The sequence below is a fragment of the Notolepis coatsorum genome, assembly GCF_963971535.1.
Source record: "Notolepis coatsorum genome assembly, chromosome: 16".
NCBI classification, from domain to species: Eukaryota; Metazoa; Chordata; class Actinopteri; order Aulopiformes; family Paralepididae; genus Notolepis; species Notolepis coatsorum.
Window position 1 is genome coordinate 106,859,046 of NC_140180.1, and position 17,798 is coordinate 106,876,843.

Genomic DNA, 17,798 nt, shown 5'->3' on the forward strand with positions numbered 1-17,798 from the left:
CAATCCCTGTCTCCTGAGCCGTTCAGCCATTGTGTAGTGTGATGTGTGCCTGGTGCCAGTGTATGGCAGCCATTGAGCCTGTAGCCCAAGGTTGGATGCTATCAGTGGTGGTGAAGGAGGCAATTTCCACGCTACATTGTGGGGAGCGCTTTGAGTGAGCGCTATATAAATGTAATGAATTATTATTATTATTATTATTATTATTATTATTATTATTATAAGATCACAGCATTTCCCTGTTAACGCTCATCATCAGCTCTGCACAACAAGATAACTCTTAACAGTATTAATCAAGAAATCCTGTCTTACCAGGGACCTCGGAGTCACTCAAGACGGAAGGGCGCCCTCCGGTGGCGATGAGGATGTGAGGCGCAGTGTACTTCTTCCCGTTGACCTCCACTGTGGGCTCAGGGTCTTCCGTGAACCTGGCATGACCTTGAATAGTTTCAATTTTAGCCTGTAGGAGACCAGTTGTCATTATTCTCCTCTGCAGACAAACGTAAGCTGTGGCTGCTGTGACTAGAGCTACACACAATATGGGGAAAAACACATATGGAGATGATATTGATTTGATTGAGAATGTGCCCAGGAGGGTTGAGGAACCCCCTAGTCTTTACATGAGAATGTGCCCAGGAGGATTGAGGAACGCCCTAGTCTTTACATGAGAATGTGGCCAGGAGGGTTGAGGATCGCCCTAGTCTTTACATGAGAATGTGGCCAGGAGGGTTGAGGATCCCCCTAGTCTTTACATGAGAATGTGGCAGGAGGTTTGAGGAACGCCCTAGTCTTTACATGAGAATGTGGCAGGAGGGTTGAGGAATGCCCTAGTCTTTACATGAGAATGTGGCAGGAGGGTTGAGGAACGCCCTAGTCTTTGGGTTAAGGTTAGGGGTCCATCCCCAGCGGGGGAACTTCAAATTAAAAAAGTTTTTAAATAGTTTTATATGTAATATATGTACTTATTTGTAATACGTACACATGTAACATTTTCGATACAATTACTTATGGTGATAACATAAGGTACACTGTGTGCCTTTTCTCCTGTGGTGGATTAGGACTTTATTTACATATTTTAAGCGAGATCCACCACCACTTTCCCACAGTGCCCTGGCCGGGAATCGAACCTGCGACCTTCCGGTCATGTTCCCAGAGTCCTACTCATGTAGCCACACATGCTTTGTTTCTGTTTGTTGTCAGATCAGTTTGTGTTTAATATTTTGGGGAACATTTTTATTCAAAAAGGAAAACTAACGTTTTTAACAGTACCACTAATAGTTTGAACGGAAACAAAAAGTGTGAAGAAAGAAAGACATATCTGAACATCGTTGAATAATAAATGACTGGGACACATACCTAACTGGAACTGGCACCATGGGAAAAGGGAAATAACATTCTAACAAATGACAACTCTTTGCCAACTACTTACTGGTTTTGAAATGTATTCCACATTATACAACGGCATGCAAATTTCTCGATTCTGATTGGCTGAAACAGTCATTTTACACGTCTTTATTGGCAACAATCCACGCTGCTGGCCCAGGACCCGCCCACAACCGACCCACATCACATCACTCCGCCGGATCACAAGAAGGTGGCCAATAATATTTACAAATGGATATGTTAATGGCGACTAAACGACTAAATATGAAGCGATTCTGTCAAGGGGAATGTGTTAGCCCTTTAAACAATGTTGGATGATGTAATTGATGGGTCTTGAGGCAATCTAGAACAAAAGAAAAATCTCGGTTTGATTGATAGATTAATTGATTGATTTAAATTTCTACTTCCTTCTTGCTACTGACTGCAGCGTTCTCTCTCACTGTCCGACGCTGGCGTACCCACAAACACACACACACACATACACACACACACACACACACACACACACACATACACACACACACGCACACACACACTGTGACACACACACACACACACACACGCACACACACACACACACTCCTGTCTGCAACAGCGGGGGAGTCAGACTGAGAGAGAAGCAGCGCTGTTTTAAGTGAGCATGGTCTATTGAATTGATTGATTGGTTGATTGCTAATTTTATTACTGTACCCCTGGTTTCCAACTGGTTAAGTTTAGGCTAAAAGAAATAAATAAAAAAATAGGGCGAAGAAAACGTTTTTTTCCTATGCATTCCCTTAACAATTGTGTGTATTGAGCCGTACTGTATTGTACCTAGGGGTGGACGGTATGGTCTAAAATTTATATCACGGTATAATTTGAAGCATAGACGGTAACGGTATATATCACGGTATCATCGTTTTTGATAAAAAATTTTTTTTTTAATTTTATATAATTTTTTTTTTTTTTTATATAAAATATATATATTATATAATTAGACTTGTACTTGTATTATCTGCGAGACATCGCCACCACGCAACAAGCTCCACTGTCTGTGTGTACATTAGTAGCCTCCAGCTACGGCCAGTATTCTCCGGAGCTGCAGCTGGACCTATACTCGAGTAGCCTCGAGCTACGGCCAGGATTCACCGGCGCTGCAGCTGGGCCCTAGTATTGGTATAACGTTAAATCACATTCACAAGCCCTCAGCTCGAATACGCATCGAATCAGTGTTATAAGACATTGATATCAGGAGCTATCTGTAGCTACTGCTAGCCGGATATATAACGTTAATACAACGCCTCAGTGAATTATTTAGTTCAATGGGACATTTTGTTTTGAACGGTGAACCAACTTGCGTTAACGTGAGCTAACGGCTAACGGAGCTATCATACACGTCTACTCTCTACTAGACTTGATGGAGCGTTTGTTGATGTCAGGAGCTATCGGTAGCTGGCCGACTAGATACCGTTCGGTTAGACAATGCCTCATCATGTATTAAACTAAAAGTGAATAGTTGACTGGGTCATTTTGTAACGGTAGCTAAGCTAACGTTAGCTCAGGGAGACGTCCCGTCCCACTGTAGACCCGTGTTTACATGCGTGCGGGAGGGGCTGGCACGCCCACTGCGCGAAGCCTCCTAAATAACTTTTTCCAGTTCGCACATATCTATTATCTATGACTAATTCTATCTATTTTTAGGGGCAAATGCCAGTGAAATAGTCGCGCTGTGGTTACATGACGTCATTGCTATTTTAGAGCTGCACTACCGGTTACACGGTATAGGCAAAATCCATACCGTAGAGCAAATTCATACCGTTTATACCGTATACCGTTTATACCGTCCACCCCTAATTGTACCCATTCTGCATCTGGTAATAAAATTTTCAATCAATCATTCCAATAATACACAGTTGGATGTGTTAGTTGGTTGGATGCACTTCAAGCTGCTTCCACATGAGGCAACTTCTCTCAATCATTCCAATAATACACAGTTGGATGTGTTAGTTTGGTTGGATGCACTTCAAGCTGCTTCCACATGGAGTTGTGGGAACTACTTTTTCTGGCGGATGGTTTTTTCAATAAATCTTCGATTAATGTGTGTTTATTGTATAGAAATAAGGTTGGATGAATCTGGCAGTTGTATAAAAGCTTTACACCACGTGCAGTCGTGATTTGTGACCAATAAACCATGCCTAGGGGGGTCTAACGACCCTCGGCTGCGCCTCGGGCCTAACAACCACCCCTAGGCATGGTTTATTGGTCACAAACCACTCCTGCGTGTGATGTAATGCTTAAATCAACAACGTCACACATTTGCAAAAGCTAGTGAGAACGCTTTGAGACAATTTGACAACGTTGTGTTCATTTGATGCATCGCCTGGAAAAAAAAGAGGATAAATCATTTAAGGAAAAAACAGATGTATTGCAATAATAGAAACTTACGTTGTCAAGGTTGTTGCTGTAAATGTGGTTCAGCCGACTGATGTAGGCGTCCCTTTTAGACTTGAGAATTCTGTAAACAAAAGGACACAAGTTTAAGTTTATTTTAAATTTTTTACCCAGGGACAGTGCACATTAATCAACATTTTCAGTTTCCACATCAATGTAAATGTGCCTGAATTAGCTAATGAGGAACAAAGGAATAGCAAGGCAGCTCTACGCAGAAACGAGCTTGGATAACATAGTAACACATAGCATAGGTGTGTTGATCGACACCGCAGGTCAAAATTTAACTAATTTGAACTTTGACCAAGTGAGAGCGAGACAGAATTTCTTCACAATGGATGGTGAACAGTGTGCCACAATTCCGTTTTTTTTTGAGTGGTGTGAGTAAGAGACGGAAAGACACTGTGGCTGTGCCATCAACCAGCCAGGCTCACCCACTACCAAGAAAGACACCCAAGTCACTCTCGTCAATAAACTGGTCTGTTTAGATCCAAAAACGTTATTTCTCTAGCTTTATATAATATACAAGTACCTTATACACTGTACTTAAATAAATAACTTATTTGGAACGTACCCTTGTGTTTGCTATTTTATTGAAATTATGTTTTATCTTAGAAATTCTTATTTATTTACTTATTGCACCACGCATGTGGAATCAGCTGCCAGGATCCGCCAAGGCCTCAGACTCCCTTGCTGCCTTCATGGCCAGCCTTCCACTAGGGCCTGTTTTTACTGCTCCTATGTTTTTATGTTTTATTTTATTCATTTTAATGTTTTAAACCTTTTTATTTTTTATTTAGCTGTGAAGCACATTTAGATCTCATTGGGTTTAAAGTGTGCTATATAAATTAAATGTATTATTTATTATTAGATAAGGTTTAAAAAAATACATTTCCGTTTTATACCATTTTGAAAAACGCTTGTTTTTGGAAATTTCCAGAAAAAAAGCGATTCTGCAGGAATCGCCCTTTACTGGAATACACAAAAAACTGTCATTTTTCAGCCTATTTATGAATCGTTTTCAAATAAATGCTAGATTATCTATAGTATATGTGTACTTATGCACGCTAGAGAAGCGGGCTGAAAAATCGATTATCTTATTTCCTGATCAGCACACACACACACACACACACACATAGGGGACACGTTGATATATCTGTGAAAAAAGCTCTGATTACCCCAAGACTGGTAAAATAGATTACCTCAGATCAGATGTTCTCCAAAAAGATGTTCTGAGGGACCACAAAGACTGCAATCGGCTCGGATTACATGCCTGACAAGTAAAATGTGGATTCTGGATTTTCTTTTCCCCATGCGTTTTCATTCAGTCCAATCCAATGGGTGCATTATCATCCAGGAGACGATAGGGGGCGGTATTTTCCATGTTCGAGCTCAGAGAGAGTCCCAGTGGTAACGTGAGGCTAGATTGATGAAAAATGAATGGAAACCGCTAATAAAAAAACCCGATTAATAACGAGATTTCTCGTCGTTGGCACTCAAAGTGTTAAGGCGAGACACCCCAGGTGAATAGGCAAATATAATTTTTTTTGTTGATTTTGAGATTGTTATATTTTGCTTCCTAAACATGTCTTCTATGAAACTAGTGACAATAAAACGTCAATAACACACATTTAGTTGTTTATTTTACTTCATTTTGCCTTATTGCATCCATAAATGTGCACATATTTAACACAATGGGGACGAACAACGGATATATACGTGTTTTGATTCCACCCGTTGTGGACAGAAGCACGGCTATATCCGTGGCAAGTTGTTTTGGCTTTTATACCATTTTAATAACCTATTCAAGGTGGCCGAGCTGCACTGCAGATGTACCCTACTCTTTGAATTCGAGAAAGTGCAATACCGGCCAGATCCTCTTAGGGGCGCTATCGCGATAATGCAGTGTGCCCTGTGGCTGAACGGAGCATTTTTTTTTTTTTTTACTTTCAATGGAGTTTTCAGTTAGCTGGATTCTGGATGTGCAGCAAGCCAGTACCTTGACCTCCACATAATACCCACTCTTTGACATGTTTGCTCTTAGGTGGCTTATGTGAGGCTTCCAACATATTTCTTCATTTATGATCACCCCTAAAAAAGTGGTTTGCTGAACTCTTTCAATAACGGTGGGAGGCATGGCCTAACAACATTCGAGACAGGGGAGGGTAGAATTGGACAATACGAAATTGGGGAAGGGAGAAAAATAGAAAATGGGGAGAAAAAGTAGATCAACATTTTTTTTAGAGACAATCTGTTTTTGTCAAACCACTTTTTTAAGTTGACCAAATCACTCATGGTTTCATTCAAAATCTGAATCTCACCAGAGCAAATCATATTTGTATCGTCTGCAAAAAGCACGAATTTCATTGTTTCAGATACTTTACAGATATTGTTAATGTACAAAAGAAACAAAACTGGACCCAGAATTGAACCTTGTGGTCACTTTTAATCCATTCCAATGCTATACCCCTAATGCCATATCTTTCCATCTTTTTAATTAAAATACTATGGTCAATCGTATCAAAAGCTTTTTGAAGGTCAATGAAATGAAGGTCTTACAGATTGTGCACAACAGGTCAGCGGAGGGATGACCTCTAGCGATCATGTTATAACGGGACGGTCTCTCCTACAGCCACTGTGTGGATAATGCTGGTGGGCCAACCCTGAAACATCACATATTGTTCCGATCATATATAATGTAGTGTTTAGTGCAGAATTTATGAAACCCAGGACTGGTCTCTGGGATGTTTCTCCGGCATCGAAACACGCCACTTCCGGTTATGACTTTCAATGGAAGAAGTCTGAAGAAAGTGATTCTCGCTTGCCATATCCCCAGGAGGAGGAATAAACAGCAGCCGTTGGTTTAGATCTTCTGCTCGGCTGTGGAAGGGTCTACCTGACCACCTGAGAGCTCCACAGTCTGGACATTTTTAAACAAGGCCTAAAAACCCTTTGACCCTAGAGCCTTTGGCTAACTCCACTGTGTCTTTGTTTTGTGTATTGGTAATTGCCCTAGCCATGCCTATTTTATCTGTTGCTTTTCATTTTTATTCTATTTATTTTACTTTGCTTTGTTTTTAACCTGTAGCACTCTGAGATTTCATTGTGAAATGTAGAGTGCACTACAAATACATTTTATTATTATTAGAGTTCAGGTATATAAAAAAGCTTGTTAAAACACTGGTTTAGAGTTCAGGTATTTAAAAAAAGCTTGTTAAAACACTGGTTTAGAGTTCAGGTATTTAGAAAAAAACTTGTTAAAACACTGGTTTAGAGTTCAGGTATTTAAAAAAGCTTGTTAAAACACTGGTTTAGAGTTCAGGTATTTAAAAAAGCTTGTTAAAAAACTGGTTTAGAGTTCAGGTATTTAAAAAAGCTTGTTAAAACACTGGTTTAGAGTTCAGGTATTTAAAAAAGCTTGTTAAAACACTGGTTTAGATGCGGATATGAGTCATTTGTCCCTGTAGTTTCCTCTGGTTTCAGCCACTCCCTCCACAACACTATCAGTTGCGGTCACCTTGTGTAAACACTTGGCAAACATGGCAAAGCTGAAAACCGCCTGACACAAAGACATCGAAGTAGGCTAAGGAGGAAGTGACACAAAGACATGGAAATGGAGAACTCTAAAACTAACGCAAGAGCAGGTAGCTTACAAAGAATCGTGTGGGTGACACACACAAAGAACCTGCCATCTCATACTCGTGTGCAAAAGAAAAATATTCTTGTCTAGACAACAAAACAACTTTCTGTACAGACGAGTTCCTCCCGGCCCCTCCCCCCGGCGGGCAACTCACTCCCAGCTGAACTGAGCGTGTCCACCTTCGAACCCGTAGTCAGCGTGGTCGTGGATATACTCTGCATGAACCGCAGCGTTCCACATCACCTGTCCAGAGAAGAAAAGAGGGTAAAGATATTGTGTATAGTAGAAAGAAACCTAAATTATATCTCGCTTTTCAGATCAAAATAATTATTTTAGTTTTTTTTTTCAAGACAAACTACATCAATTATGATTATAGAATAGGGCTGGGCGATATAACGATAACGATAAATATCGCAATATATTTAAAAAATAGTTTTTTTTTTTTTTTTTTTGTGACCTGCAACAGGGCAGTTTTAAAACCAGAGACAGTGGACAGACTTGTCTTTCTTGCCTGCAACTTAAAGTAATGGCTTTGCTTGTCCAAATGACAATACTGACCAAATTCAGATTTCTTTTTCTCTTGTCCATTTATTTTGTTTGCTTTCTAATTTAAAATACATTTTGAAACCGTCTGTACACAGTAGGCTATGTGTGCTAGCAGAACTAGACTCCAGTCACAAGTCACAGTGCACATGTGTGCACAAATGTGTGCACAAAAAAAAAAAAAAAATTATACTTATAACAATTCGATAATTATCGATATCGAGAAATAAAATAAAATTATCATATCGTTATCGCGATATGATTTTTTTCCATATCGCCCAGCCCTATTATAGAACCCCACTGCCTACACTCCAGGCTCAGGTTATTGTATGTGTAACAGAGTTGATTGTGATTCCACTTGTCAAGGTATAAGGTAACTAAGACCCAATAGAATGGCGTTTAATTGTTCTATGGATTCTGGGAGTGGGCGTTTCCTTGTGAGCTACTACGCAAGTGTCCACGTTAGAGTGGTATCATTACACGAGGAATGAGCCCGTGGTAGGTTCACATACACCCAGAATGGAGAACATATTATTCCTAAATGTTTAACTCTCACTACTAGTTGGAATTATTAATGTAGTCATGTTGAAATTAAACTATTGTATGCTGACCAGACTACCTGACTGACCAGGATATTTTGTGTCTGTTGCCCAGTCTAGAGAATAAATCACCCAAGACCGAGAAGCAAGTGTCTGTCTTTTAATTAAAATTACACAACGCAAGTAAAAGTTGGTTATATATGGACTCTGAACTGTGTTGACTAGACACAATTTATACCAACTGCCTTCACCGTCTACAACTGCCCTGCACTGTAATCATAACCTACTTCATCCTAGTCTACCCATATATTATGGTTTACATACCTGTATAATAGCCATGTAAAATAATGACAGTATACTGTATCACTTGTACATTGTATATTGTTAATGCACTTTACTGTTACATTTGCACTCTGGTTAAGAGGACTTATTTTCATTGTACTGTACTTGTGCTGTACGATGACAATACTGTACATTTTAATCTTAATTTAATCTAAAAATCCACTATTTGGATGGAATGGGGCTACTGAAGGGTCTGCTCAAGTCTCGTCAACTAGACCAGTAACAACTAGGGTTGGGCATCGTTTGGATTTGAACGATTCCGGTTCCGATTCCGATTCTCCATATCGATTCCTGTTCTAAACGATTCTCGATTCCGATTCTTTGAGGTGCAGGTCAAAACAGGTCACAGCTTATTTCGAAGGAGATTTTTTTTTTTTTTTTTTTTTCAAAAAGAAAATCATACTATTCACATTTTCAGTTGACTTGATACAGTTTAATTTGGTTGCTGTACTGTAACTAGGGTATTAAAGTAAAAAAAAAAAAAAAAAAAGGTAAAAAAAAAAAAAGGTAAAAAAAAAAAAAAAAAAACGAAATTTAGAATCGAAATTAAAATATGTTACTTCCGGTTCCAGAACCGGAAGTTAGGAACCGGTTCCTATTAGAACCGGTTTTCGGTGCCCAACCCTAGTAACAACCAAGACTCCTCCTGACCCCATCACCTCTGCATTCAGACACTGACAATTACAAGAGAGACACAAATGTAAACAATACCTTCTTGGGGACACAGCCGACATTGACCTGTATAGGACAGAAAACAGCACCAGAACTACTGAGACCAAGGAAACACAATAAGCTTCAACAAACACAAACGTGTTGAGACGAGTCAAGCTAGGATGTTGAAAGTTAAGTCTATGTCTTTTTTCGTCTCAAAGTGCATAATTATAGGCCAAGTGGTCTTCAGTTTAACGTTTTGTACATCAGCAATGACCGTTGCTGGGGTCAGTTATGATGACGTCATGCAATAAAAACTAAAATACATTGAGGAAGTAAATGCTTCAGCCTTGTGTCTCAGTGACAAAAGCTGCCGTTGGAAAGGTTTGGTTTAGTTTCTTTGCACTTACAAATGAAAATATACATTTAATAAAGTGATTTAAAAGACTAATAATGTGCAGGATGTAAAAAAATAACGATGGGGCTTACAAGCGACCCCCCCCCCCCCCTCAAGAAACACAGTAGCTTAATACTATATCATACTTAGGCTATAGAAAGAAACATACCAACACATATACACATGCAAACATACTGTATATATAAAACACATATACACAAATTGGTTGGAGCAATTATATATTAACCATACAGTTAGAATTATGAGTTTGGGTTAAACAAAGTTTGAAACTCTCTTTTAAATTACAGATAATGTTGAGCATGATTAAGTTAGATTTGTATTGTATATACTGTTCCACAGCACAACACCTTGGAAATGTAACTAGGTTATAAGAGGTATTCGCAGCCATCACACACACACACACACACACACAGCTACACGAACTGATGAACTAACAAACCACAACATTGCTGCACAAAAACATTCCACAGTGACAGGAGTCTCGGGGCTTCGCAGTGAACCCGTTGTGAACTAACTCCACCTGACAGAATGCAGACGCACTGCTATGTAACGGTGGCAGGCACACATGGAACCAGGAGGAGAGAACAGTTATATATTTACTCACGCAGGTACCTCCGAGCTTGTGGCTCTCGATCACGGCCGCCGTGGCCCCCAGCTCCGCCGCCCTGCGCGCCCCGGCCAGACCCCCGGAGCCGCCGCCGACCACCAGGAAGTCGAACCGGGTCCGAGCCGCCGAATCCGAGCCACCGGCCATGGATCCGCTCCGACGGATCACTTTGTGTCTGTGTTTGTGGAGGAGGAGGAGGGAGACGAGAGGAGATGTTGCCCTCTTGAGTGTTTATTAAAGGTGGGGAGTTATTATTGCGTCCTGGTTTGACTGGGTTATTATTTGGCCATAACCAGGAAACCCAGCAGCGTTGTGTGTGTGTGTGTGTGTTGTAGAGGAATGGGAGGGTCCAGGTGAAAAGCGACTGCTGTGTCATTGTGAATTGCAACAATGGTCTGTAAATCCCAGAGAGTGTTTTCACAATAGTCATGGTGAGCATGCAGCATGACACACACAGCAGGCTACAGTATATCACCCAGGCTATATTGACAGCATGTGTTATGAAGTTAGTGATATGTTACAGATATTTGTTATGGCTTTATCTCTGCATACAAGAATAAACTAATAAATACCACAGCAACAAGGAAGACTCCAGATTCACAGTACTATATACCTGTATCTGTATGTCCCTATGCCATAAATGGCATGATGTCATGTATGTTGTGTTTTGTGTATGTCATAAATGTCACTATGAATTGAAAATGGGGGACCCTGATGTAAACAAGACAAACGTCTTTCTCTGGTCTGCATCCCCTTAACAATTGTGTGTATTGAGCCGTACTGTATTGTACCCATTCTGCAATATGTTAAATAAAGTTTTCATTCATTCATAGTAGAACAAGATCCAGTCAGTGACACTTGTTGTGATCAATTATGCAAAATAAATAGCAATACTCATCATCACGTCGATATGCCGACAAAGTGTAATATATCTACTAGTAGGCCAATAATAACACGCAGTCTGCAGGGACAAGCCTCACCGTCTGAATGGAAACAACAACCCGGTCGCAGAGCTGCTGGACACTGACCGGCTGGAACTCCGGACAAACAGCAGCATGTTTATGGTTTTACTTCCTCGGCATGTTGTTGGATATGATGCTGCTGCTGCCCTACTACTGGGGTTGTTCACCCAAGAGATGCAGCTTTTGAACGGTGCGCCACAATATTGTATTTTTGTAAGTGTTTTTCGTTATATATAGATATATAAGAAAACAGTCACAAATGTGACCGACTGACCGCTGTGTGTTTTGACCAGTGTCTGTCAAGCCAGTTGAAATAGGAATTCTACTTCCGGGGGAGAAATGGGACTAACATTTTCAAAATAAAGGTTCCCATTGCAATTACAGTTTGTTCTGCATAAAATGTAGTTTTAAGATACGGTGAAAGTGCTGTATAATAATAATAATAATAATAATAATAATAATAATAATAATAATAATAATAATAATAATAATAATAATAATAATAATAATAATAATAATAATAATAATAATAATAATAATAATAATAATAATAATAATAATAATAATAACAACAACAACAATAATAATAAGTGTAAAATATATAGATTATAAATTATATTTATAATATTATGTTAACCCCATCAGCCTAAATAAAGATGTTGGTGACAGTGGTGGCTCAGAAGGTGAAGCCATAAATAACACGTACATTCAAATATATATATATACAAATAACAGGCAATAAAAACACAAAAAACACAAATAGACAACAAAGGGTGAAATACATTACAGTGAGATTCATTCATATTGTGAAATACATTACAGTGAGATTCATTCATATTGTGAAATACATTGCACTGGTATTCATTGATATTATGAAATACATTACACTGAGATTCATTGATATTGTGAAATACATTACAGTGAGATTTATTAATATTGTGAAATACATTACACTGAGATTCATTGATATTGTGAAATACATTACACTGAGATTCATTGATATTGTGAAATACATTACACTGAGATTCATTAATATTGTGAAATACATTACACTGAGATTCATTGATATTGTGAAATACATTACACTGAGATTCATTAATATTGTGAAATACATTACACTGAGATTCATTCATATTGTGAAATACATTACACTGAGATTCATTAATATTGTGAAATACATTACACTGAGATTCATTGATATTGTGAAATACATTACACTGAGATTCATTGATATTGTGAAATACATTACACTGAGATTCATTGATATTGTGAAATACATTACACTAGGGTGAGATTCATTCATATTGTGAGAGAATGAGTTAGTTAGTAGAGAATAGTTTCTGAGCATTTGCACGTTTCACTGTTGGCACCATATATGCGTGTGTGTAGTGTGGCACGGCTGAAAGGTCAAAACTCCTATCCATATAAAAAAATCTCTCCATCCACACGAGAGCGTAAAACCCTTCCATAAACGTGCCAGGCCAGTAGGTAGCGATAATGTGTCATAAAGCTTTATTGTCAAACCCCACAGAAGATCATTAGAAACATGCATATTGAGCTTGAGCCGCTGGTCAATAATACAGACTGTGAATATATTTATACGCCTCCACCACACAGGGAAGTAACGCTAGGTTGCCTTGTAAACACGTAGTTAAACCTAACAGCACTATAGGGAGGTGTAGTGAAGAGTTTATCGCCGGCCACTAGGGGGTAGCATCTCATTAGTATTGTCGACCGGCTGAGCTTGTCGGCCATTTTGTTTCACGGACATTCGCTCATTCTGCGTTGGTTGAACGGATTCATTCACTCATTCATGTGAGTCTGTTTATTTCACTATTAATTCAAATCGCCATGTATTTCCAATGGACCCATTTCTAAATCGTCTCGTTTAAAACAAATAAAGCATGAACATTGGCACAGTGTACCTTTCTGTGTGTATTCATCCACAATCTATAGCCCAACATGAAGAAATGCACAATTAATCGTAAAGGTAGAAAAATAACGTTTATGTGTTAGGGTAGGTGACATGGACAACACTCAGTCGTAAAAAAGGCGAAGCAGCGCCTCTACCACCAAGGAAGTTCAGAGTATCGGGGAAGATACTCCAGTCCTTCTACTCCGGAGCTGTAGAGAGCATCTTGACTGGAAACATCACTGCCTGGTATGGAAACAACAAGGCACAGGACAAGAAGGCCCTACAGAGAGTGGTGCGCTCAGCTGAGCGTACTACGGGTATTGCACTACCACCCCTGCAGGACTTATATAACAAGAGGTGCAAATCCAGAGCCTGCAGAATAATGAAAGACCCTCACCACCCCAACAACAGCCTGTTCAAGCTGCTGCGGTCAGGCAAACGCCTGCGCACACCAGCAACTAGGACAGAGAGACTTCGGCTCAGCTTATTCCCCCAGGCCATCAGAGTCTTGAACACTGAACTCTCAACACACAAGCACACATGAGCACACACACAACACACACACTGTATACGCTCACACACTAACAGTCACTTTAGCACGAACACACACACACACACACACACACACACACACACACACACACACACACACACACACACACACACACACACACACACACACACACACACACACACACACACACACACCTACACACACACACACACACACACACATACACACACACACACACACACACACACACACACACACACACACACACACACATGCTGCACACGCTCACACTAAACGGTCACTTTACTTTATAAAAAATAAAAATAAAAAAAGAACGGGAGTGGTTCTTGTATAGCAATAGATGGATATAGCAAGATAGCATAAGGATATATAGTATAACTGTATATTGTATAGTATTGTATAGTATTGTACATAAGACCCAGTGCCTCATCTGTAGCTTAACACTGTATTGCACTATCGCAGGACCTTAGCATGTCTTTTACCATGCATTTTAAACTTTATGTACATTATACCTGTTATGTCTTATTCTTATTACTTGTATTATTGCACAATCACTGCGGGCATGACCACCCGCATTTCACTGCATGCCCTGTATGCCATGACAAATAAAACTCTTGACTTGACTTGACTTGTAGTGTTAACTTGAGCCCAAGAGCAGAACACAGGGAGAGGAGAATGGGGCGCTTTAGGTTGTTTAATACAAAGGTACCATGCAGACGTGACGGAGGTACCGCAAGTATATCCACAGTCACGATGGACTTCAAGTGTTGTGAAGTGACTGTGGCACATAGCGGTACTGCAAGTAAAAACTCACTCCCCCTTAACACATTGAGAGCCAGCGACAAGATTTATCGTTAGTTCATGCCGACCGTTGAGTGCCAGCGACGATAAATCTCGCTTTTCTTTTTATTAGCGATTTTAATTCATATTTCATCAATCTAGTCCCACGTTAGTGCTGCAAACTCTCTCTGAGCTCCATTGGGGAAATACCGCCCCCTATCGTCTCTCCCTGTTGTATTGCACCCCTTTGGAATGGATTGAATGAAACACATGGGGGGGGGGGGGGGGGGGGGGGAATCCAGCTTCCTCATTTTACTTCTCAGACAAGTCACCCGAGAGGATCAGATTCATTACCGAGCCCCAAAACAGTGTGGAATACATATTTCCAGTACCCAGCGTTGGATCAATAAACGCGATCGATATTTGGAATGGCGATCAGGAATTGGAATAATCTTTTTGGAGAACATCTGATCTGAGGTAAGGAATCTATTTTACCAGTCTTAGGATAATCAGAACTTTTTTCACAGAGATATCAACGTGTGCCCTATGTGTGTGCTGATCAGGAAATGAGAGAATCGATTTTTCAGCTTGCTTCTATAGCGTGCATAAGTACACATATACTATCGATAATCTAGCGTTTATTTGAAAACGATTCATAAATAGGCCGAAAAATGATGTGTATTCCAGAATATTCCAGTAAAGGGCGATTATCACAGAATCTTTATATTTTCCTGAAACAAAAAAAAAACGAGCGTTTTTCAAAATGGTATAAAACGGAAATGAACCAATTAAAAAACAATCCGTTTAGACAATGTTGACTGCAAACAAGTCATTGATAAGCGACGGCCAGATTAGACACATAGCCATAATTTAAGACATAGTTTATGCGTTTGCAAATATGAGAGCTCTATCATTGAAGTGGACTCTGGCATACGGAGGCTTTTAGCGCTCCGCATGGCTGGCAATCAATGTGTTAAAGGCATACAGACACATTACCAAGAAGTGAATTCACCTCTTGGTATAGTGGTCTGCGATGTCGCCCGCGGCGCGGGAGACCGGGGTTCGACTCCCACTCAGGGCATGTCAAATAAGACCGGTTTCACAGACAGGGTTATGGAATGTTCGGAATGTGCGACAGGCGAGAGTGATGTGTTTCACAGGAATGTCCTGGCGGGTGGTGTCTTGTGAGACAGCGTAGGCCGGCGGCAGATGATCCTAGGTAGGTGTAGCAACACTCAGACAGGGAGTGGCAGGAGACTCAGGTCTCTTGTCAGGGCTGGTGATGTCCTGACGAGTCTCCGGTGTGCAGATAGGACCTGGCTGACAGCGTGTGGAAGCAGCGACGGGAAGCTGCCCATATAAGGGCGTGGAAGCAGCAGGTGAGAGAGAGGCCCTGGCTGTGATGTAACATTAGGCGTGTTTGAGATTAATTTCAGCTCGCCTCGAAAACAAGCGAGAGTAGACGATGGCAGCCGGGGGAGGAGTCATTAAGTCGAACACCTCAGATTTGACTACAGCCTGCTCGCCTAGTCTCGCATGGCAGATATCGCGTTCACGTTCCCACACACACATACACACCTGTCCAGCTCATTATAATGCGAGGGCCGTGTGCAAAATTAGATTAGATTCAAATGTATTGTCATCACACAGTACACTATACCTATAGTATAGACTGTATTAATATACCATATTTATACCATCTTGTTGCGCGCTCCTGCCGCAGCGCACGCACACACAACACACTGCTGAATAATTCTGTTTTGCATCAATATATAATATATATACTGTATATTGAGGCAAAACAGAATTATATATACAGTATATATTGAGGCAAAACAGAATTATTCAGCAGACGCTTTATCATGTAAGATGTGTGCAACGAGATATATAACTGTTACGGTGCAGGTAGGAATTGAGTTCCAATAGTAGAATGAAGAAGGAGACGGAGATGTGGTTTGCTCTTCTCGAATAGTGTGTTCTTTTTATTGCAAGAAGCACAAGAGCAAGGAAGGTAAAGATAACAATAAAGACGCCAAGCATCAACTGAGAATATAAAATACTAAATCATAATAGCAGCAACAAGAGGGTCCAGCACTTGTTCTGTAGCCGACTGCACGCAGGTCTGTTTAAAGCTTTTATACTATCAGAGAATGGGAGATAGACGGGGGGAAGACATTCGGCAAAGGTTGCCGGGTCCGGGAGTCGAACCTGGGACGGCCGTGTTGCGTCGCAGCGCAGTACGTGGTGTGCTACTTGAGCGCCCTGCCCTTGCCTTTTTTAGTGTAGACCTGCATGGTGCGGCGCCAACTGCTAACTTTGCCGACATTCGCAGCAAAACAGCACGGCAGCGGTGAGTAAAACATGTTGCCATTATAGAAAAAAATACATTTTGCTGCGTGTTTGACTTCAACGCAATGTCTGTAGTTGCAGTTGGTCACTTTACACGGCTATGCAGTTTCAGTTAGCAGTTAGCTAACTAGCTGTAGCTAGCTCGTTTTCCGTGTCAACAATTTTCCAGTCATGGGGGACAACAATCTGCACCATTCCAGTTGATTTCAACCCTGGTCATCAGAATATTTTTGAAATTACCACTTTAAATGCACTCTAACTTGTGACGTTCTTTTTCTTGTCTTTTGTCGTCAAAAGAGCTGGTGGACCTCATCAAGTTCTGGGTTGGGGTGGGCCATTCTACCTCAGCACCTTTACCTCAAAATAAAGAAGGTGAAAATGCCCACAGTCCAGACCTGCTTTGACACACTGAAAGTCCAGGGACACTACACATCATATGAGGCAGTCTCCACCACTGACAGTGTCCCAGTGCTTTTAATAAACGGTACCGCAAACAATTACCACCAACCATTGTTGTGTCGGTTGGTCAGCCGAGCTGTCACTCGTCTGACAGTGGCTTTGGACTGGTGTAGTTTACTGGTGCACAGGGATATGGCACTGTTCTGTGAAACCTGTTCTTCCACAAATATAGTGCCTATGGTTTTATGATAGTCAAATGTCATATGTAGCCTGCATTATGTTGTTAAGATGCTGTGACTTACATATATGAA

General features: G+C 40.5%; 1 protein-coding gene across 1 annotated transcript in view; it reads right to left on the reverse strand.

Moving 5' to 3' along the window:
- gsr (glutathione reductase) overlaps nt 1-11,796 on the reverse strand; it is a 28,626-nt gene extending 16,830 nt beyond the window's left edge. The window contains exons 1-6 of the mRNA XM_084332541.1: nt 11,528-11,796; nt 10,545-10,722; nt 9,583-9,609; nt 7,602-7,690; nt 3,805-3,874; nt 310-457 (exon numbers count right to left, since the gene is read on the reverse strand). Of these exons, the coding sequence (XP_084188667.1) occupies nt 310-457; nt 3,805-3,874; nt 7,602-7,690; nt 9,583-9,609; nt 10,545-10,722; nt 11,528-11,604 (589 nt within the window). The 5' untranslated portion in view covers nt 11,605-11,796. The remainder of the gene's footprint in view (nt 1-309; nt 458-3,804; nt 3,875-7,601; nt 7,691-9,582; nt 9,610-10,544; nt 10,723-11,527) is intronic.
- Nucleotides 11,797-17,798: the final 6,002 nt, after the last annotated feature.